This window comes from Heptranchias perlo, chromosome 5 (genome assembly GCF_035084215.1).
Source record: "Heptranchias perlo isolate sHepPer1 chromosome 5, sHepPer1.hap1, whole genome shotgun sequence".
In the NCBI taxonomy this organism is placed as follows: domain Eukaryota; kingdom Metazoa; phylum Chordata; class Chondrichthyes; order Hexanchiformes; family Hexanchidae; genus Heptranchias; species Heptranchias perlo.
Genome location: NC_090329.1, coordinates 21,854,102 through 21,876,986, shown reverse-complemented (window position 1 = coordinate 21,876,986; position 22,885 = coordinate 21,854,102). Strand labels below are relative to the sequence as shown.

At 46.6% G+C, this 22,885-nt stretch overlaps 1 protein-coding gene across 3 annotated transcripts; it reads left to right on the top strand.

Moving 5' to 3' along the window:
* The first annotated feature begins 591 nt into the window (after positions 1-591).
* On the top strand, positions 592-21,727 carry epm2a (EPM2A glucan phosphatase, laforin). Of its 3 annotated transcripts, none has more exons than XM_067983712.1 (4): positions 592-665; positions 12,738-12,912; positions 16,499-16,740; positions 19,654-21,727. In XM_067983712.1, exons 2-4 carry the CDS (start codon positions 12,851-12,853, stop codon positions 19,932-19,934), a joined length of 585 nt encoding a protein of 194 aa, XP_067839813.1. In that variant the 5' UTR covers positions 592-665; positions 12,738-12,850; the 3' UTR covers positions 19,935-21,727. The 3 variants fall into 3 exon arrangements, with proteins under 3 accessions (XP_067839813.1, XP_067839812.1, XP_067839814.1); XM_067983711.1 differs by lacking the exon at positions 592-665 and adding an exon at positions 709-1,036; XM_067983713.1 differs by lacking the exon at positions 592-665 and adding an exon at positions 11,907-11,983.
* Positions 21,728-22,885: the final 1,158 nt, after the last annotated feature.

The following is a 22,885-nucleotide window of genomic DNA, read 5'->3' as shown; positions in this document are numbered from 1 at the left end:
GTAAGTTTGGAGAGAGGTACAGACAGTAAGTTTGGAGAGAGGTACAGACAGTAAGTTTGGAGAGAGGTACAGACAGTAAGTTTGGAGAGAGGTACAGACAGTAAGTTTGGAGAGAGGTACAGACAGTAAGTTTGGAGAGAGATACAGACAGTACAATTTGGAGAGAGGTACAGACAGTAAGTTTGGAGAGAGGTACAGACAGTACAATTTGGAGAGAGGTACAGACAGTACAGTTTGGAGAGAGGTACAGACAGTAAGTTTGGAGAGAGGTACAGACAGTACAATTTGGAGAGAGGTACAGACAGTACAGTTTGGAGAGAGCTACAGACAGTACAATTTGGAGAGAGGTACAGACAGTACAGTTTGGAGAGAGGTACAGACAGTAAGTTTGGAGAGAGGTACAGACAGTACAGTTTGGAGAGAGGTACAGACAGTAAGTTTGGAGAGAGGTACAGACAGTAAGTTTGGAGAGAGGTACAGACAGTACAGTGACTTGGTGTAGCGAGTTTTGAGCGGGTATCGTGACCTGATCTGGTTCTCCCGCTGTCTGTGTCTGTAAATACTCGGGGCTATTTTGGGAGACGGCCGGGAGTGGGACCCAGTGACCGTCCCTCTCACAGCCCATTCGCTGTTTGCCTGAGATCAGGTCGCCCACCAGAAGCCCAGTGAGTGTCGGGGAGGGAGGCGGAGGCGGGGACCCTGCTGCCCGGTGTCTGTTTACACGTCTCCCCGTTGCAGGGACGGCACTTTGCAAACAGGCAGCTGTCGGCTCGAAGCGGGGCCTGCAAGCTGGTGATGTTGGCGAGGTTTGGGGTGGTGGTGTCTTTGGAAGGCCACGATGTCCAGCTGTTTGTATCCGGATCCAGGCCGGAGCTGGGACACTGGGATCCCGAGCGAGCGGTGCCGATGACAGCGACCGGGAGCGCGGTGAACGAGCCCTCCTTCTGGAGCTGCGAGGTCCTCCTGCAGGAACCCAGCAAGGAAACGTACTGGTTCAAGTTCGCCAAACGGATCCATGGCCAGTTAATCTGGGAAGGTACACGGGCACCGACTGACACCGGGCACCGACACCGGGCACCGACTGACACCGGGCACCGACTGACACCGGGCACTGACACCGGGCACCGACTGACACCGGGCACTGACACCGACACCGGGCACCGACACCGACACCGGGCACCGACACCGACACCGACACCGGGCACCGACACCGACACCGGGCACCGACTGACACCGACACCGGGCACCGACACCGACACCGGGCACCGACACCGACACCGGGCACCGACCGACACCGGGCACCGACCGACACCGGGCACTGACACCGACACCGGGCACTGACACCGACACTGGGCACCGACTGACACCGGGCACCGACTGACACCGGGCACCGACTGACACCGGGCACTGACACCGGGCACTGACACCGACACCGACACCGGGCACCGACTGACACCGACACCGGGCACCGACTGACACCGGGCACCGACTGACACCGGGCACTGACACCGACACCGGGCACTGACACCGACACCGACACCGGGCACCGACTGACACCGGGCACCGACTGACACCGGGCACCGACTGACACCGGGCACTGACACCGACACCGGCACCGACACCGACACCGGGCACCGACTGACACCGACACCGGGCACCGACTGACACCGACACCGGGCACCGACTGACACCGGGCACCGACACCGGGCACCGACTGACACCGGGCACTGACTGACACCGGGCACCGACTGACACCGACACCGGGCACCGACTGACACCGACACCGGGCACCGACTGACACCGACACTGGGCACTGACTGACACCGGGCACCGACTGACACCGGGCACCGACTGACACCGACATTGGGCACTGACTGACACCGGGCACCGACTGACACCGACACCGGGCACTGACTGACACCGGGCACCGACTGACACGGGCACCGACTGACACCGACACCGGGCACCGACTGACACCGACACCGGGCACCGACTGACACCGGGCACCGACTGACACCGACACCGGGCACCGACTGACACCGGGCACCGACTGACACCGACACCGGGCACCGACTGACACCGGGCACCGACTGACACCGGGCATCGACTGACACCGACACCGGGCACTGACTGACACCGGGCACCGACTGACACCGGGCACCGACTGACACCGACATTGGGCACCGACTGACACCGGGCACCGACTGACACCGACACCGACACCGGGCACCGACTGACACCGACACCGGGCACCGACTGACACCGGGCACCGACTGACACCGACACCGGGCACCGACTGACACCGGGCACCGACTGACACCGACACCGGGCACCGACTGACACCGGGCACCGACTGACACCGGGCATCGACTGACACCGGGCACCGACTGACACCGGGCACCGACTGACACCGGGCACCGACTGACACCGACATCGGGCATCGACTGACACCGACATCGGGCATCGACTGACACCGACATCGGGCATCGACTGACACCGGGCACCGACTGACACCGGGCACCGACTGACACCGACACCGGGCACTGACACCGGGCACTGACACCGGGCACCGACTGACACCGGGCACCGACTGACACCGGGCACCGACACCGGGCACGGGCACCGACACCGGGCACGGGCACCGACACCGGGCACGGGCACCGACACCGGGCACTGACTGACACCGGGCACCGACTGACACCGGGCACCGACTGACACCGGGCACGGGCACCGACACCGGGCACTGACACCGGGCACTGACACCGGGCACTGACACCGGGCACTGACACCGGGCACTGACACCGGGCACTGACTGACACCGGGCACCAACACCAGGCACCGACTGACACCGGGCACCGACACCAGGCACCGACTGACACCGGGCACCGACACCAGGCACCGACTGACACCGGGCACTGACTGACACCGGGCACCGACACCGGGCACCGACTGACACCGGGCACCGACTGACACCGACACCGGGCACCGACTGACACCGGGCACCGACTGACACCAACACCGGGCACCGACTGACACCGGGCACCGACTGACACCGGGCACCGGGCAACGACTGACACCGGGCACCGACCGACACCGGGCACCGGACACTGACACCGACACCGGGCACCGACCGACACCGGGCACCGACCGACACCGGGCACCGACCGACACCGGGCACCGACCGACACCGGGCACTGACACCGGGCACCGACTGACACCGGGCACTGACACCGACACCGGGCACCGACACCGGGCACCGACACCGGGCACCGACACCGGGCACCGACACCGGGCACCGACACCGGGCACCGACTGACACCGGGCACCGACTGACACCGGGCACCGACTGACACCGGGCACCGACAGACACCGGGCACCGACAGACACCGGGCACCGACAGACACCGGGCACCGACTGACACCGGGCACCGACACCGGGCACCGACACCGGGCACTGACAGACACCGGGCACTGACAGACACCGGGCACCGACCGACACCGGGCACCGACCGACACCGGGCACCGACCGACACTGACCGACACCGGGCCCCGACCGACACCGGGCACCGACCGACACCGGGCACCGACCGACACCGGGCACTGACACCGACACCGGGCACTGACACCGACACCGGGCACTGACACCGACACCGGGCACTGACACCGACACCGGGCACTGACACCGACACCGGGCACCGACTGACACCGGGCACCGACTGACATTGGGCACTGACACGGGCATTAACAGACACTGGGCACTGACACGGGCATTAACAGACACTGGGCACTGACACGGGCATTAACAGACACTGGGCACTGACTGACACCAGGCGGTGACACCAGGCACTGACACTGGGCACTGACACCGGGCATTGACATCGGGCATTGACAGACACTGGACACTGACACCAGGTATTGATAGACACTGGGCACTGGCAGACATGGGGCACTGACAATGGGCACTGACTGACACCAGGTGGTGACACTGGGCACTGGCAGACACGGGGCACTGACACTGAGCACTGATACTAGCTCAATTGCTAAATTTAAATCTGAGATAGATAGTTTTTTGGCAATCAAAGGTATTAAGGGATATGGGCCAAAGGCGGGTGTATGGAGTTAGATCACAGATCAGCCATGATCTTATCAAATGGTGGAGCAGGCACGAGGGGCTGAATGGCCTACTCCTGTTCCTATGTTCCTATGACTGACACGGAGCACTGGCACTGGGCACTGGACAGTATGCCGCTGTTAGAATTATGCAAAATGACAAACACTGACACTGGGCACTGAGGAAACACAGAGCCAGCACACGCATGATGGGCTGAATGGCCTCCAATGCTATATGATTCTGTGGTTCATTCACTTGCATAATTCCTTTTTCTGAATGCAAACCTGAATATTATGCCACTGTTAGGATTAATGCAGTGTGTAAAATGACATAAACTCAATGTGTCAGCCTTGGCTCAGTGGGTAGCACTCTGACACTGCGTCAGAAGGTCATAGGTTCACAATCCCACTCCAGAGACATGAGCACAAAATCCAGGCTGACACTCCTGTGCGGTACTGAGGGAGCGCTGCACTGTTAGAGGTGCCGCCTTTCGGATGAGACGTTAAACCGAGGCTCCCTCTGCCCCCTCAAGTGGACGTAAAAGATGTCATGGCACTATTCAAAGAAGAACAGGGGAGTTTTCCCCCATGTCTTGGCTGATATTTATCCCTCAAGCAACAGCACTAAAAAACAGATTATCTGGTTATTATTTTATTACTGTTTGTGGGATCATGCTGTGCATAAATTGGCTTCTGCGTTTTCCTACATTACAACAATGAACATACTTCAAAAAAGTACTTCATCGCTTGTAAAGCGCTTTGGGATGTCCTGAGGTTGTGCATGAAAGGTGCTATATAAATGCAAGTTCTTTTGTTCTAAGTATCATTGGCATTTGAAGAGAGAGAATGCTGGAAATACTCAGCAGGTCAGAGAGCATCTGTGGGGAGAAGAGACAAGTTAACGTTTAAGCCATTCAGATGAAGGGTCCCAGCCTGAGACATTAACTCCTCTGCTCTCTCCACAGATGTTGACTGGCCTGCTGAGTGTTTCCAGCATTTTTTCTGTTTTTGTTTCAGATTTCCAGCACCTGCCGTATTTCTTTTTTTGCTTTTTGTTTATACTGTCACTTGACTTGGATTTAGTGCTGCCAAAGCTTGGTAATGGGTGCCTTTGGCCTTCCTGGGTTGAAGTGACCCAAACTGGCAGCGATGCCTCACTATCGTGGAATCTCACAGCACAGAAGGAGGCCATTCGGCCCATCGTGCCTGTGCTGGCTCTTTGAAAGAGCTATCTAATTACTCCCACTCCCCTGCTCTTTCTCCAGAGCCCTGCCTTTTCAAGTATATATCCAATTCCCTAATGACTGTTAGTCAGTCTTTAGGATCTTGGTGCTGTGGAAAAAATTGAATGATTATAAAAAATCCCCAGGCATTTTATACAGAGACACTGGTGGCTCCAGTGTGGTCTCAACATTGTGGTGAAATTACAGGACAGGAGACCATTCAGCCCACTGTGCCCGGCCTAGTTAACAGAGCCTTAATAGTGCCATTAGTGGAAGCTCTGCAGCCAGCATTTCAAGCTCCTTGATGTCAACAGTGTAGATGTGTTGAAGGCCAGCATCACAGGGACTGGGAGAGGAGCTGTGTGATGAATTTGCTTAACCAGAAGTGTGATGAGAATGGCCCATCAATGTAAAAGTGAGGTATTTAATGATTACCATAAGGAAAAAGGGATCTGGGAGACTTGAAGAGTTTCAGGGAACACCTGTAGCTCACAAACAATGGCATGGGTAGATGGTAAGAGGATCATAGGAACTGCTAAAGGAAAAAAGAACAAGATCCATCTAGTTCGCCTTCTACCATCCTGGTAATCGCATGATACAACGAGAATGAAATTGTTGACTAATTATAGCAATCAATCTCTATCAATTAGTCTACAACAGACCCAGACATGAGGTGAGGAAACTCCCAGTGGTGGAGAGCTTTAGGAACCAGAGGTCCAAAGTCACCTGTTCCTTCTGAACATATTACACTTACCACACGTCATAACTCAAATTATTCATATACAGTATCCCAAAATGTTATTTTCGGAAGGAAATCTATCTTTTTGAGATTGTTTGTAATCACACATTCTCTTTGTAGATATTTCAGGTTGCTTTTCTTGTTTTTAATCTTGTTCGTTTTACTTAGGCTTCTTTGTTGGGAGTTAGAAACAGAAATCTAGTATCAGACAGAATAGAGTTTTCACCTGAAGTTCTGAATTATAAGTTCTGCTGTGGGAGAGTCTACATCCCAATAAACACCCATTGAACATGACAGTGGGAGAGTCTACATCCGAATAAACACCCCTTAAACACGACAGTGGGAGAGTCTACATCCCAATAAACACCCCTTAAACACGACAGTGGGAGAGTCTACATCCCAATAAACACCCCTTAAACACGACAGTGGGAGAGTCTACATCCCAATAAACACCCCTTAAACACTACAGTGGGAGAGTCTACATCCCAATAAACATCCATTAAACACGACAGTGGGAGAATCTACATTCCAATAAACACCCCTTAAACACGACAGTGGGAGAGTCGACATCCCAATAAACATCCCTTAAACACTACAGTGGGAGAATCTACATCCCAATAAACATCCCTTAAACACGACAGTGGGAGAATCTACATTCCAATAAACACCCCTTAAACATTACAGTGGGAGAGTCTACATTCCAATAAACACCCCTTAAACACGACAGTGGGAGAATCTACATCCCAATAAACATCCCTTAAACATTACAGTGGGATAGTCTACATTCCAATAAACACCCCTTAAACACGACAGTGGGAGAATCTACATTCCGATAAACACCCCTTAAACACGACAGTGGGAGAATCTACATTCCAATAAACACCCCTTAAACATTACAGTGGGAGAGTCTACATCCCAATAAACATCCCTTAAACACGACAGTGGGAGAATCTACATCCCAATAAACATCCATTAAACACGACAGTGGAAGAATCTACATTCCAATAAACACCCCTTAAACATTACAGTGGGAGAGTCTACATCCCAATAAACATCCCTTAAACACGACAGTGGGAGAATCTACATCCCAATAAACATCCCTTAAACATTACAGTGGGAGAGTCTACATCCCAATAAACACCCCTTAAACACGACAGTGGGAGAACCTACATCCCAATAAACATCTCTTAAACATTAGTGGGATAGTCTACATTCCAATAAACACCCCTTAAACACGACAGTGGGAGAGTCTACATCCCAATAAACATCCCTTAAACACGACAGTGGGAGAACCTACATCCCAATAAACATCCCTTAAACATTACAGTGGGAGAGTCTACATCCCAATAAACATCCCTTAAACATTACAGTGGGAGAGTCTACATCCCAATAAACATCCCTTAAACATTACAGTGGGAGAGTCTACATCCCAATAAACATCCCTTAAACATTACAGTGGGAGAATCTACATCCCAATAAACATCCCTTAAACATTACAGTGGGAGAGTCTACATCCCAATAAACACCCCTTAAACACGACAGTGGGAGAGTCTACATCCCAATAAACACCCCTTAAACACGACAGTGGGAGAGTCTACATCCCAATAAACACCCCTTAAACACGACAGTGGGAGAGTCTACATCCGAATAAACACCCCTTAAACACGACAGTGGGAGAGTCTACATCCCAATAAACACCCCTTAAACACTACAGTGGGAGAGTCTACATCCCAATAAACACCCCTTAAACACGACAGTGGGAGAGTCTACATCCCAATAAACATCCCTTAAACACGACAGTGGGAGAGTCGACATCCCAATAAACATCCCTTAAACATTACAGTGGGAGAGTCTACATCCCAATAAACATCCCTTAAACACGACAGTGGGAGAATCTACATCCCAATAAACATCCCTTAAACATTACAGTGGGAGAGTCTACATCCCAATAAACATCCCTTAAACACGACAGTGGGAGAACCTACATCCCAATAAACATCTCTTAAACATTACAGTGGGAGAGTCTACATTCCAATAAACATCCCTTAAACACGACAGTGGGAGAATCTACATCCCAATAAACATCCCTTAAACACTACAGTGGGAGAGTCTACATCCCAATAAACATCTCTTAAACATTACAGTGGGAGAATCTACATCCCAATAAACATCCCTTAAACACTACAGTGGGAGAATCTACATCCCAATAAACATCCCTTAAACACGACAGTGGGAGAGTCTACATCCCAATAAACACCCCTTAAACACGACAGTGGGAGAGTCTACATCCCAATAAACACCCCTTAAACACGACAGTGGGAGAGTCTACATCCCAATAAACACCCCTTAAACACTACAGTGGGAGAGTCTACATCCCAATAAACATCCATTAAACACGACAGTGGGAGAATCTACATTCCAATAAACACCCCTTAAACACGACAGTGGGAGAGTCGACATCCCAATAAACATCCCTTAAACACTACAGTGGGAGAATCTACATCCCAATAAACATCCCTTAAACACGACAGTGGGAGAATCTACATTCCAATAAACACCCCTTAAACATTACAGTGGGAGAGTCTACATTCCAATAAACACCCCTTAAACACGACAGTGGGAGAATCTACATCCCAATAAACATCCCTTAAACATTACAGTGGGATAGTCTACATTCCAATAAACACCCCTTAAACACGACAGTGGGAGAATCTACATTCCGATAAACACCCCTTAAACACGACAGTGGGAGAATCTACATTCCAATAAACACCCCTTAAACATTACAGTGGGAGAGTCTACATCCCAATAAACATCCCTTAAACACGACAGTGGGAGAATCTACATCCCAATAAACATCCATTAAACACGACAGTGGAAGAATCTACATTCCAATAAACACCCCTTAAACATTACAGTGGGAGAGTCTACATCCCAATAAACATCCCTTAAACACGACAGTGGGAGAATCTACATCCCAATAAACATCCCTTAAACATTACAGTGGGAGAGTCTACATCCCAATAAACACCCCTTAAACACGACAGTGGGAGAACCTACATCCCAATAAACATCTCTTAAACATTAGTGGGATAGTCTACATTCCAATAAACACCCCTTAAACACGACAGTGGGAGAGTCTACATCCCAATAAACATCCCTTAAACACGACAGTGGGAGAACCTACATCCCAATAAACATCCCTTAAACATTACAGTGGGAGAGTCTACATCCCAATAAACATCCCTTAAACATTACAGTGGGAGAGTCTACATCCCAATAAACATCCCTTAAACATTACAGTGGGAGAGTCTACATCCCAATAAACATCCCTTAAACATTACAGTGGGAGAATCTACATCCCAATAAACATCCCTTAAACATTACAGTGGGAGAGTCTACATCCCAATAAACACCCCTTAAACACGACAGTGGGAGAGTCTACATCCCAATAAACACCCCTTAAACACGACAGTGGGAGAGTCTACATCCCAATAAACACCCCTTAAACACGACAGTGGGAGAGTCTACATCCGAATAAACACCCCTTAAACACGACAGTGGGAGAGTCTACATCCCAATAAACACCCCTTAAACACTACAGTGGGAGAGTCTACATCCCAATAAACACCCCTTAAACACGACAGTGGGAGAGTCTACATCCCAATAAACATCCCTTAAACACGACAGTGGGAGAGTCGACATCCCAATAAACATCCCTTAAACATTACAGTGGGAGAGTCTACATCCCAATAAACATCCCTTAAACACGACAGTGGGAGAATCTACATCCCAATAAACATCCCTTAAACATTACAGTGGGAGAGTCTACATCCCAATAAACATCCCTTAAACACGACAGTGGGAGAACCTACATCCCAATAAACATCTCTTAAACATTACAGTGGGAGAGTCTACATTCCAATAAACATCCCTTAAACACGACAGTGGGAGAATCTACATCCCAATAAACATCCCTTAAACATTACAGTGGGAGAGTCTACATCCCAATAAACACCCCTTAAACACGACAGTGGGAGAGTCTACATCCCAATAAACATCCCTTAAACACGACAGTGGGAGAATCTACATCCCAATAAACATCCCTTAAACACGACAGTGGGAGAGTCTACATCCCAATAAACATCTCTTAAACATTACAGTGGGAGGGTCTACATCCCAATAAATATCCATTAAACACGACAGTGGGAGAGTCTACATCCCAATAAACATCTCTTAAACATTACAGTGGGATAGTCTACATTCCAATAAACACCCCTTAAACACGACAGTGGGAGGGTCTACATCCCAATAAACATCCATTAAACACGACAGTGGGAGAATCTACATCCCAATAAACATCTCTTAAACATTACAGTGGGAGAGTCTACATTCCAATAAACACCCCTTAAACACGACAGTGGGAGAGTCTACATCCCAATAAACACCCCTTAAACACGACAGTGGGAGAGTCTACATCCCAATAAACACCCCTTAAACACGACAGTGGGAGAGTCTACATCCCAATAAACACCCCTTAAACACTACAGTGGGAGAATCTACATCCCAATAAACATCTCTTAAACATTACAGTGGGAGAGTCTACATTCCAATAAACACCCCTTAAACACGACAGTGGGAGGGTCTACATCCCAATAAACATCCATTAAACACGACAGTGGGAGAATCTACATCCCAATAAACATCCCTTAAACACGACAGTGGGAGAGTCTACATTCCAATAAACACCCCTTAAACACGACAGTGGGAGGGTCTACATCCCAATAAACATCCATTAAACACGACAGTGGGAGAATCTACATCCCAATAAACATCCCTTAAACATTACAGTGGGAGAATCTACATCCCAATAAACACCCCTTAAACACGACAGTGGGAGAGTCTACATTCCAATAAACACCCCTTAAACACGACAGTGGGAGGGTCTACATCCCAATAAACATCCATTAAACACGACAGTGGGAGAATCTACATCCCAATAAACATCCCTTAAACACGACAGTGGGAGAGTCTACATTCCAATAAACGCCCCTTAAACACGACAGTGGGAGGGTCTACATCCCAATAAACATCCATTAAACACGACAGTGGGAGAATCTACATCCCAATAAACATCCCTTAAACATTACAGTGGGAGAATCTACATCCCAATAAACACCCCTTAAACACGACAGTGGGAGAGTCTACATTCCAATAAACACCCCTTAAACACGACAGTGGGAGAGTCTACATCCCAATAAACATCCATTAAACACGACAGTGGGAGAATCTACATTCCAATAAACATCCCTTAAACACTACAGTGGGAGAGTCTACATTCCAATAAACACCCCTTAAACACGACAGTGGGAGAATCTACATCCCAATAAACACCCCTTAAACACGACAGTGGGAGAGTCTACATTCCAATAAACACCCCTTAAACACGACAGTGGGAGAGTCTACATCCCAATAAACATCCATTAAACACGACAGTGGGAGAATCTACATTCCAATAAACATCCCTTAAACACGACAGTGGGAGAATCTACATTCCAATAAACACCCCTTAAACACTACAGTGGGAGAGTCTACATTCCAATAAACATCCCTTAAACACTACAGGGGGAGAGTCTACATCCCAATGTGCATCTCTTAGACACTTTATAAAAGTGTCTAAAGGTTGCTTATTGTGATGCAGCATCTATACTGCATCACAATATTCAACCTTTAGGCACCTAACAGGACTATTTTGAGTTTCCTTGTTAAAAATGGTCTAAAAAGTACCAGGAGATATATTACATAGCTAGTTTGGGACTGATGCCAGGCAACGCGTCTTCACACACAGAGAGTGATCAACACCTGGAATGGTCTCTGGGTAGACTGCTGGAAGCAAATCTTTGGAGACGGAGGTAATTTGGTTGAATAATTTCCTTAATCTGTACTAAGTTTGTGAACCCCATCGATCTCTCACCTGAACAATACCAAAAGGAAAATCCCATTTTCTTTGCACTGTTGAACCCGCGCTGATGGGGTCAACTATGTTGAAAGGTTGGAAAAAACATATTGCGTCCCTTGCTGTGTAATGAAGGTGTGAATATATAATCAATGTCTTTGAGATTGTGGAATGGTTTGATAGGATAGACATAGAGAAAATGATTCCACTTGTGGGGGAGGCCAAAACTAGAGGCCATAAATATAAGATAGTCACTAATAAATCCAATAGGGAATTCAGGAGAAACTTCTTTACCCAGAGAGTGGTGAGAATGTGGAAATCGCTACCACAAGGAGTGGTCGAGGTGAATATCATAGATGCATTTAAGGGGAAGCTGGATAAACACATGAGGGAGAAAGGAATAGAAGGATATGGTGATAGGGTGATATGAAGTAGGGTGGGAGGAGGTCCGTGTGGAGCATAAACACCGGCATGGACCAGTTGGGCCGAATGGCCTGTTTCTGTGCTGTAAAATTGTATGTAATTCCATGTAAATTGGATGAAAATCTAGCAAAAACTGATCTCTGCTTTTTTTTTTGTTTTAAAAAGAAATTTTTGCCCCCCAACATTCAAAGTCTGAAAATTGGAATTGTTTCCGTGGCAACGATTGATTTGCGACAACACCGCATAACCCAAATAAGAGCGATTTCTCTTTTTGTCCTTTTTTTTAGGAAATGGGCCGTTACAGGATCGCTGCTGCCAGTACGATGACAGCAATTTGGTGGATGATGTTTACTGTCACCCTATCGGACATTATATCGAGGACAGTGGGTGCACAAATGAGATGAAGCACACCACCGATTTCTACTTTCACATCGCTGATCACCAAGCCATCCACTACTCCAGGTAAACCAGCTGGGATGCCTAGTCTTGTCGCGCTGCCTGACAGTGCTTCAGATCAACATAGGGATGCTTACAGGTTAGAGATTACATAGAATTACATAGAATGTACACCACAGAAACAGGCCATTCAACCCAACTGGTCCATGCTGATGTTTATGCTCCATATGAGCCTCCAATGGCGGAGCAGGCTCGAGGGGCCGATTGGCCTACTCCTGCTCCTATTTCTTATGTTCCTCCCATCTTCCTTCATCTCACCCTATCAACATAACCTTCTATTCCTTTCTCCCTCATGTGTTTATCTGGCTTCCCCTTAAATGCAACCATGTTATTTGCCTTAACCACACCATGTGGTAGCAAGTTCCACATTCTCACCACCCTTTGGGTAAAGGAGTTTCTTCTGAATTCCCCATTGGATTTATTGGTTCTTTTATCAAAGTGTAAGGAAAGGGTTCTTTTTATATTAATTTCTTTACTTTTAGCTTTTGCCTGTTAAGTGAGTTTCTGTTAGAAGGGTGAAAAATGTAATATAAGTTTGCTTTATTTTGGATAAATGTGTGTTCTAGCAATGTTTAGATGGTCAGTGGGAATTAAAAGTTGTATCAGACAGACATTTAGCTGATCAGGGATAAGGTCCTGCTTCATAACTCCTGGAACTTGTTTTGCAGGACCTGAATCCTGGTCTTCCTTATGCCATTGGTTCTGATATGGACATAACTTTGAGTTGATCTCCCTCCCCCTCACAGAGCTTCTGCACCTGCTCTGTTGTGTCCCTGGAATCTGGGAGCTAAGCCACCATTCGGCACTCACACTGATGATTACAAAAGGGCTCTCACAATAGGATCTTCCATTACCACTGCGTTCCTGCACTCAGTTCTCTCCCCTCCTTGGGCAGTCACTTTGTTGTAGCCTTGCTAGCGACTGCCCTCACCCGAATAGTCATTACTGGGAGTATATTCAACCACCAAACAGTGGAAAGGAAGTTGAGGATGAAATTTGCAGACAAATTAGAGGGTCGTGTATTAACATAGAGTTACAGGAGACTTTAGTTATCTGGTGAGATATGGGAGGTTATTTGCAGTGTATTGAAGACTGTTTTCTCAATCAAAATGTTGTTTCTCCAACAAGGAAGCAAGCACTATTTGATCTAATTCTGGATAATGAAGTAGAGCAAGTAGGCAATCCCATCACAGGGGAACATTTGGGAAACAGTGACCCCAATATAGTTAGCTTCAGTTTAAGAATAAAATAGGACAAAGAAAAGTTGAGGGCAAAGGTAATTGACTAAAAAAAAAGCAAATTACAGTGAAATCTGTATAAATGGACACTCCCAAAAAACAGACATCTGCAAAAAACATACACTTACTGAGAGACCCAAATAACTTCCATGGTAAAATATATAAGAGGCACTCTCTGAAACCACGGTCACGCGCAAATTATGAACTACGGACAGCCTTCAATGCACTGAGCCCTTTTACAACTTAAAACATGGGACACGTAGGTCAGCGCGAGATGGCAGCGGGTGAAAGAAACGGCTTTTGTGGAATGGCGAGCACTTTACCCAGCATCCATAGCGGCAGGGAAAGCACTCTGGGATTGAATGCTGGCACAGCCCTGTCCTGGGATAGAGAGGTTTCTCTGGGATTGAATGCTGGCACGGCTCTGTCCCGGGGATAGAGAGGTTTCTCTGGGATTGAATGCTGGCACAGCCCTGTCCCGGGATAGAGAGGTTTCTCTGGGATTGAATGCTGGTCCGGCTCTGTCCCGGGGATAGAGAGGTTTCTCTGGGATTGAATGCTGGCACGGCTCTGTCCCGGGGATAGAGAGGTTTCTCTGGGATTGAATGCTGGCACAGCCCTGTCCCGGGATAGAGAGGTTTCTCTGGGATTGAATGCTGGCACGGCTCTGTCCCGGGGATAGAGAGGTTTCTCTGGGATTGAATGCTGGCTCGGCTCTGTCCCGGGGATAGAGAGGTTTCTCTGGGATTGAATGCTGGCATGGTTCTGTCCCAGGGATAGAGAGGTTTCTCTGGGATTGAATGCTCGCACGGCTCTGTCCCAGGGATAGAGAGGTTTCTCTGGGATTGAATGCTGGCACGGCTCTGTCCCGGGGATAGAGAGGTTTCTCTGGGATTGAATGCTGGCACGGCTGTGTCCCGGGGATAGAGAGGTTTCTCGGGGATTGAATGCTGGCACGGCTCTGTCCCAGGGATAGAGAGGTTTCTCTGGGATTGAATGCTGGCACGGCTCTCTCCCGGGGATAGAGAGGTTTCTCAGCCACTGTGGATGCTGGGTAAAGAACTCCCCATTCTACTGAACATTTTTTACAGTCCATACAATGACAATTTTGAAAATAAGGACACCTGCAAAAAAAGGACAGCTGATACCAGTCCCTAAAGGTGACCGTAATTTACAGGTTTCACTCTACAATGAACTAAAAATGAACCGTACACAGATTAAATGGAAGGGAAAATTGGAACAAAAAAACAGGGCAAAAGTCAGATATGTTCCAGTAAAGAAAAATGGGAGTGTATTGAAGGCTGGGGTTCCGTAAGAAACAAAGAACTTGCATTTATATAGCTAGATTGCTTGATTGATTGGCACAATATTAGTTCCGCAGTAATTCAGTGCACTGAATTCGGTGGAAATGAATCATACCGAAGAGTAAAGTCTCATATAGGGATTGAAATTTTGTTGCTTTTATGTATTTAACAAATCCACCCACGGTGTGGAAGGACATAAGTTTGTGTCCTCAGTTGTGAACTCGTAACCACAGCCATGCTGTCACCAGAGCTGCAGAATGAAGCAGGAACAATGATAAGGGGAATCACCCTGAGCCATTTCTATGCACTTCCTACTGGTCAGTTACAGAGTGATGTGGAACAGGAATGATGCAAGAACTTGGGCATCTTAAAGGAGGGAAGGAAAGAAAGTATAAAATAACTTTGCTGTTGCAATCTTTTTGTTACAATCAGCCAATGTCATACGAACATACGAAATTGATGGGCAGGGAAAGGCCAGCTGGTCCATCAAGCCTGCCCCACATCATGATGACCAGAACATCATGATTAAACACTTCCTCATCTCCCCTCCTTCCCTCCCCACCCCTCACCAACCATGTAATCTCCTGGGAGAGGCAAAAAGACAGAGAAAAAACCCAGGGCCAATAAGGGAAAAAATACTCTGGAAAATTCCTCTCTGACCCCCCTCAGGTGATTGAAACCAGACCAGGAGATCACATGGACCAAGAATTATCTATAAAAACACTTACATCTCTGTAAAAATGGTCCATATGTATTAAAAGTGGAATGGAGGTTTTGGAAAAGCATATATTGAAAGTATTTCTTGAAATACCACATAGAAGTATTGCCTACAGACATAGTCAAGTCAACTCTATAACCAAAGTTGCCACCAATACCATTCATCCAGTTTATACTAAGCATATCCTCCATTTTCTATAGTTACAGATAACCCTAAACCGACACTGGTTTTGTTTTAGGGCGGGTTTCTTGTGCAGGTCATCTTAACCAAAAGTGTGACGTAACAACTGGAATATTTTAGCATGAATTGTACATTGTTCTGATCCTCTGTAGGATTCTGCCCAGAATTTGGCTTGGCACCTGTCCGCGACAAATAGAACACGTGACCATCAAACTGAAGCACGAACTGGGGGTGACTGCGGTAATGAACTTCCAGACAGAGTGGGACGTTGTGCACAATTCGCAGGGATGTAACCGCAAAGCAGAACCAATGAAGCCCGAGTTTATGATGGAACTGTATAGAGACACTGGCTTGGCATACGTGTGGCTGCCAACTCCGGATATGAGTACAGAAGGTGAACGAATATTCGTCTTGACTTTCATTGCTTACTGCCAAAAACATGATATGGCTTTCAGGGGGAAGGGGCTACAAATGTCTTGGAAAATAAACAGAATTGAGCAACATATTAAAGAGCTCACAGATAATCAACAACTTGTATTTATATAGTGCCTTTAACCTAGTTAAACGTCCCAAGGCGCTTCACAGGAGCGTAATCAGACAAATAAATTGAGCCAAAGAAGGAGACGTTAGGACAGGCGACTGAAAGCTTTGTCAAAGAGGTATGTTTTAAGGGGGGTCTTAAAGGAGGAGAGATGGAGAGGTTTAGGGAGGGAATTCCAAATCTAGACAGCTGAATGGCGGGGCAAAGGAAGTGGGGGAAGGTCCAGAGGCCGAGTTGGAGGAACGCAGAGTTCCTAGAAGGTTGTAGGGCTGGAGGAGGTTAGAGAGATAGGGAGGGGCGAGGAATAAGGAAATGGCAGAGACATTAAACAAATATTTTGTATCTGTCTTCACAGTAGAAGATACAAAAGAAATACCAGAAATAGTGGGGAACCAAGGGTCTAATGAGAGTGAGGAACTTAAAGCAATTAAGATTAGTAAAGAAAAAGTACTGGAGAAATTAATGGGACTAAAAGCTAACAAATCCCCTGGACCTGATGGCCTACGTTCTAGGGTTTTAAAAGAGGTGGCTGCAGAGATAGTGGATGCATTGGTTTTGAACTTCTAGAATTCCCTAGTTTCTAGAACAGTCCCCATGGATTGGAAGATAGCAAAGAAAGGAGGGAGAGAGAAATCAGGGAACTATAGGCCAGTTAGGCTGTCATCAGAAGTATGGAAAATGCTAGATTCTATTATTAAGGATGTAGTAACAGGGCACTTAAAAAATCATAATATGATTAGGCAGAGTCAACATGGTTTTATGAAAGGGAAATCGTCTTTGACAAATCTATTAAGAGTTTTTTTGAGGATGTAACTAGCAGGGTTGATAAGGGGGAACCAGTGGATGTAGTATATTTGGATTTTCAAAAGGCATTTGATAAGGTGCCACACGAGGTTGTTACACAAGATTACAACTCATGGGATTAGGGGTAATATATTAGCGTGGATTGAGGATTGGTTAACGGACAGAAAACAGAGAGTAGGAATAAACGGGTCATTTTTGGGTTGGTAGGCTGTAACTAGCGGGGTGCCGCAAGAATCAGTGCTTGGGCCTCAGCTGTTTACCATCTAGATCAATGATTTCAGTGAGGAGACTGAGTGTAATGTATCCAAGTTTGCTGATGATACAAACCTAGGTGGGAAAGTAAGCTGTGAGGAGGACACAAAGAGGCTGCAAAGGGATACAGACAGGTTAAGTGAGTGGGCAAGAAGGTGGCAGATAGAGTATCATGTGGGAAAATGTGAGGTTATCCACTTTGTTAGGAAGAATAGAGAAGCAGAATATTTTGTTAAAAGGTGAGAGACTAAGAAATGTTGGCAGTCAGAGGGATTTGGGTGACCTTGTACATGAATCACAGAAAGTTAACATGTAGATACAGCAAGTAATTAGGAAGGCAAATGATATGGCTGACCTCTTATCTTGAGACTATGAACTCTAGTTTTAGACTCTCCCACCAGGGGAAACAGCCTCTCAGTATCTACCCCGTCAAGCCCTCTAAGAATTATATACGTTTCAATGAGATCACCTCATTCTTCTAAAGTCCAGAGAGTATAGGTCCATTCTACTCAACCTCTCATAGGACAATCCCAGGAATTAATCTAGTGAACCTTCGCTGCACTGCCTCTAAGGCAAGTATAGCCTTCCTTAGATGAGGAGACCAAAACTGTACACAGTAATCCAGGTGAGGTCTCACTAAAGTCCTGAACAATTGTAGGAAGACTTCCTTACTTTTGTACTCCAACCCCCTTGCAGTAAAGGCCAACATTCCATTTGCTTTCCTAATTGCTTGCTGTACCTGCGTGCTAATTTTTTGTGTTTCTTGTATGAGGACACCTAAGTCTCTCTGAACATCAACATTTAATAATTTCTCACCATTTAAAAAATATTCTGTTTTTCTATTCTTCCTACCAAAGTGAATAGCCTCACATTTCCCCACATTATACTCCAATTCTGAAAATGACATAGAATTTTACTGCATGGAAATAGGCCATTTGTCCCAACAGGTCTATGCTGGTGTTTATGCTACACAAGAGCATCCCACCTATCAGCATATCCTTCTATTTTTTCCCTCATGTACTTATCTAACTTCCCCTTAAATGCATCTATGCTATTCGCCTCAAGCACTCCATGTGGTAGCAAGTTCCACTCTCTGGGTAAAGAAATTGTCTGCTTATTTGTTGAATGTCTTCCTACAATGGCCAGTGATAGCTCTGGGAGGTCCCATGAACGCATGTAGCGCTCCTACAACTGCTTCAGTGATGATCAGCTGCAGTGAATCATTTTGATGCCTATATCCAACCTATAATAAGATGCGTAAAGTGAATAAATTAATACCTTTTACAATTTGCTTTCCCTTCCCACAATCTTCTGTTGTGTTAAATGACTTAATGTGGAGATGCCGGTGATGGACTGGGGTGGACAAATGTAAGGAATCTTACAACACCAGGTTATAACCTGGTGTTGTAAGATTCCTTACATTAAATGACTTAAGATAGTGGTTGATGAGAATGTGAGTTAATAGAAGGCTTCACTAGGAAAATGGTCCATTAATAAAAACTCTCATATCTGGGTTGAACATGACTTGTTCTACAATGATTTTAAGTCTTCCTTTCGTTGGCCAGTGCATCCTTCTTTGCACTTGCAGTTAAAACTATAAAGTAACCAAGTTGCCCCTTTCTCAACCAGTGAAAGATTTTACAACTTTAAACCGACAAAACTTTCTAATGTGTGTTTTTTTTGTTCTCTCTTTGACTTGTTTCACCTCAGGCAGGGTGAAGATGCTGCCTCAGGCTGTTTACTTGCTTCATGGGTTGCTGGAGAATGGCCACACTGTCTATGTCCATTGTAACGCAGGTGTGGGTAGATCGACTGCCACAGTGTGTGGGTTCCTGATGTACATCTTTGGATGGAGTCTTAGGAAAGTTCAGTACTTTGTGACCTCCAAACGACCTGCAGTATACATAGATGAAGAGGCTCTGATCCGTGCCCAGAGTGAATTTTATGAAAAATTTGGACATATTCACTCTTCTGTGTGCCACAACTGTTAAACCATAATTACACCTGAAAAGACACCCTTTAAAGATGGAAGATGAGTTGTTTTCTCTTTTTAAAACAAGTGCACATTTTAAAGTTATGGGAGCCCAACATCTTTGAGCAGAGATAATTCCTTGTAACCACCCAGAATTAGATCAGATCTCCATTTAAGGCATTCATCATTGTCCATAGGAGCAGGAGTGGGCTATTCAGCCCCTCAATTAGAACATGGCTGATCTGTATCTTAACTCCATCTACCTGCCTTGGTTCCATAACCCTTAATACCCTTACCTAACAAAAATCTATCAATCAATCTCAGTTCTGAAATTCTCAATTGACCCCCAGCCTAAGCAGTTTTTTTTGGGGGGTTGGGGTGGGGGGAGAAAGAGTTCCAGATTTCCACTACCCTTTGTGTGAATAATTGTCGTCTGACATCACCTCTGAACATCCTAGCTCTAATTTAAAGGCTATCCCCCCACCCAAACCTTGTTCTGGACTCCCCCACCAGAGGAAATAGTTTCTATCTAACCTATCAAATCCTTTAATCATCTTAAACACCTGAATTAGATCACCCCTTGATTTTCTATACTCAAGGAAATACATGCCTAGTCTATGCAACCTGTCCTCATAATTTAACCCTTTTAGCCCCAGAATCATTCTGGTGAATTCAATCAGCTATTGATTTAATTGTTTACCTTGAAAGATCAATAAACCGACATCACAGAACAGCAGTACAGTGCTGCACGGTGGAATAGAACATGGATGCTCCCTGATATCAGATACATATAGTCATAGAATTTACAGCACAGAAACAGGCCATTCGGCCCAGCTGGTCTATGCCAGTGTTAATGTTCCACATGAGCCTCCTCACCCCTCTTCATCTCACCTTATCACCTCACGCTTCTATTTCTTTCTCCCTCGTGTTTATCTAGTTTCCCCTTAAATGCATCTATGCTATTCGCCTCAACTACTCCTTGTGGTAGCGAGTTCCACACTCTGGGGAAAGAAGTTTCTCCTGAATTGCTTATTGGATTTATTAGTGATTTAACTTATATTTTTGACCTCATCCTTGTTTTCAAATCCCTCCATGGCCTCACCCCTCCCTATCTCTGTAGCCTCCTCCAGCCTTCATTCAAGAAACTCTCCTGCAGGAAAAATAAATGGTGTGTCACTAATATCTACTCTGTTCTGCTCCCAGTTGCTGGGTATACAGTAGCATTGCCAGAGAGCTGGGAGATGGGTCGCTGTTCATCCTCTTAGCCAGGGAATGGTAGGTGGTATAGGAGAGCAACAAAAACAAGTTTTTGAAAAAGTACAGCAATGCAACACTGCGCTAGTGCTATGTTAGGCTATAATTACACTCATTTTGATGACTATTGCCGTTTCTATGAGTATAAACCCACATGCCACTACTGAGTCATAAAAACAGATCAAAGAACGTGGAGTGAATATTTGACCCAGGAAAAGCACATTAAGCAGTAGTAATCATATATTATTAAAAATCTTGTGTGTGGACACTTCCTATTGTCATTTTATTTTAACATTGCAATTGCCTATGTAAACATTTAGAATGGAAATCCTGTATCTAAAGTTGCCTGTAACAGCATAGATGCAAGTTCTGGTCAGTAGGTGGTGCTGTGGGTGGAGTTTCTTGAATCTCTTCCAACTCTGTTGTCCATCTTATATTAATAAAAAAAATGAACTGACTGTATGCAATTTACGAATAGAGAAATATATTCTTGATGTGGTGTGTATATATTAGTAACCAAGTTGTTTATTTGAGATAAATAAACTGTTGGCAAATCAAGTGACTCCAGTGGGACTTTCACTATCTAAGCTGCATATCTTGCCTATGGAGCTATTAAAGCACCTGGCACATGATCTATTTTGCAGTTGAGTTTTGCTGCCTCTTCTTCCCCTTACCTCTTGCTGGATCATCCACTTTCCCCAACGCAAAAGGGACAGCTTCAGCTGCTGCCTAGTCTCTGCCCATGGTAACTAATTAATACTAAAACAAAGAGCCAATTAAATTATAGAACTCATGTTCAACCATATTAAGACTTTAAGCAGAGGTGATATACAAACTTACAAAGTGATGAACAGGTGGTTAATTGTGCCTGTCCATACAATCATGTTGCAATTAAACATCGTGACCCCTGCCCACCCCCCCAAATTTTTCACTTACCGGCAGCCAGGTGAGCTCGGGAGATCACACAAACCCTGGGCCAATTCAGGGAATAAACAATTCGGGGAAGTTCTTCTTCGACCCCCAAAGGCAATCAAAATGAGTTCAGAAGACGACAGGTCTTTTTTTATTTTTATTCGTTCATGGGATGTGGGCATTGCTGGCAAGGCCAGCATTTATTGCCCATCACTAACTGCCCCTCGAGAAGGTGGTGGTGAGCCGCCTTCTTGAACCGCTGCAGTCTGTGTGGTGAAGGTTCTCCCACAGTGCTGTTAGGAAGGGAGTTCGAGGATTTTGACCCAGCAATGATGAAGGAACAGCGATTTATTTCCAAGTCAGGCTCGTGTGTGACTTGGAGGGGAACGTGCAGGTGGTGCTCCCATGTGCCTGCTGCCCTTTTCCTTCTAGGTGGTAGAGGTCTCCGTTTGGGAGGTGCTGTCGAAGAAGCCTTGGTGGGGGATGCGGCAATGGCAATGCCGTTGAATGTCAAGGGGTGGTGGTTAGATTCTCTCTTGTTGGAGATGGTCATTATTTGGCACTTGTCCGGCACAAATGTTACTTGCCACCTGTCAGCCCAAGCCTGGATGTTGTCCAGGTCTTCCTGCATGCGGGCACGGACTGCTTCATTGTCTGAGGGGTTGTGAATGGAACTGAACACTGTGCAATCATCAGCGAACATCCCCATTTCTGACCTTATGATGGAGGGAAGGTCATTGATGAAGCAGCTGAATATGGTTGTGCCTAGGACACAGCCCTGAGGAACTCCTGCAGCAATGCCCT

Excerpts from the sequence above, each read along its gene's own strand:
- epm2a (XM_067983711.1), top strand. The coding sequence starts at position 796 with ATGTTGGCGAGGTTTGGGGTGGTGGTGTCTTTGGAAGGCCACGATGTC. Across the intron at positions 1,037-12,737 it reads TGGCCAGTTAATCTGGGAAG|GAAATGGGCCGTTACAGGAT; the intron begins GTACACGGGCAC and ends CCTTTTTTTTAG. Across the intron at positions 12,913-16,498 it reads CAAGCCATCCACTACTCCAG|GATTCTGCCCAGAATTTGGC; the intron begins GTAAACCAGCTG and ends GATCCTCTGTAG.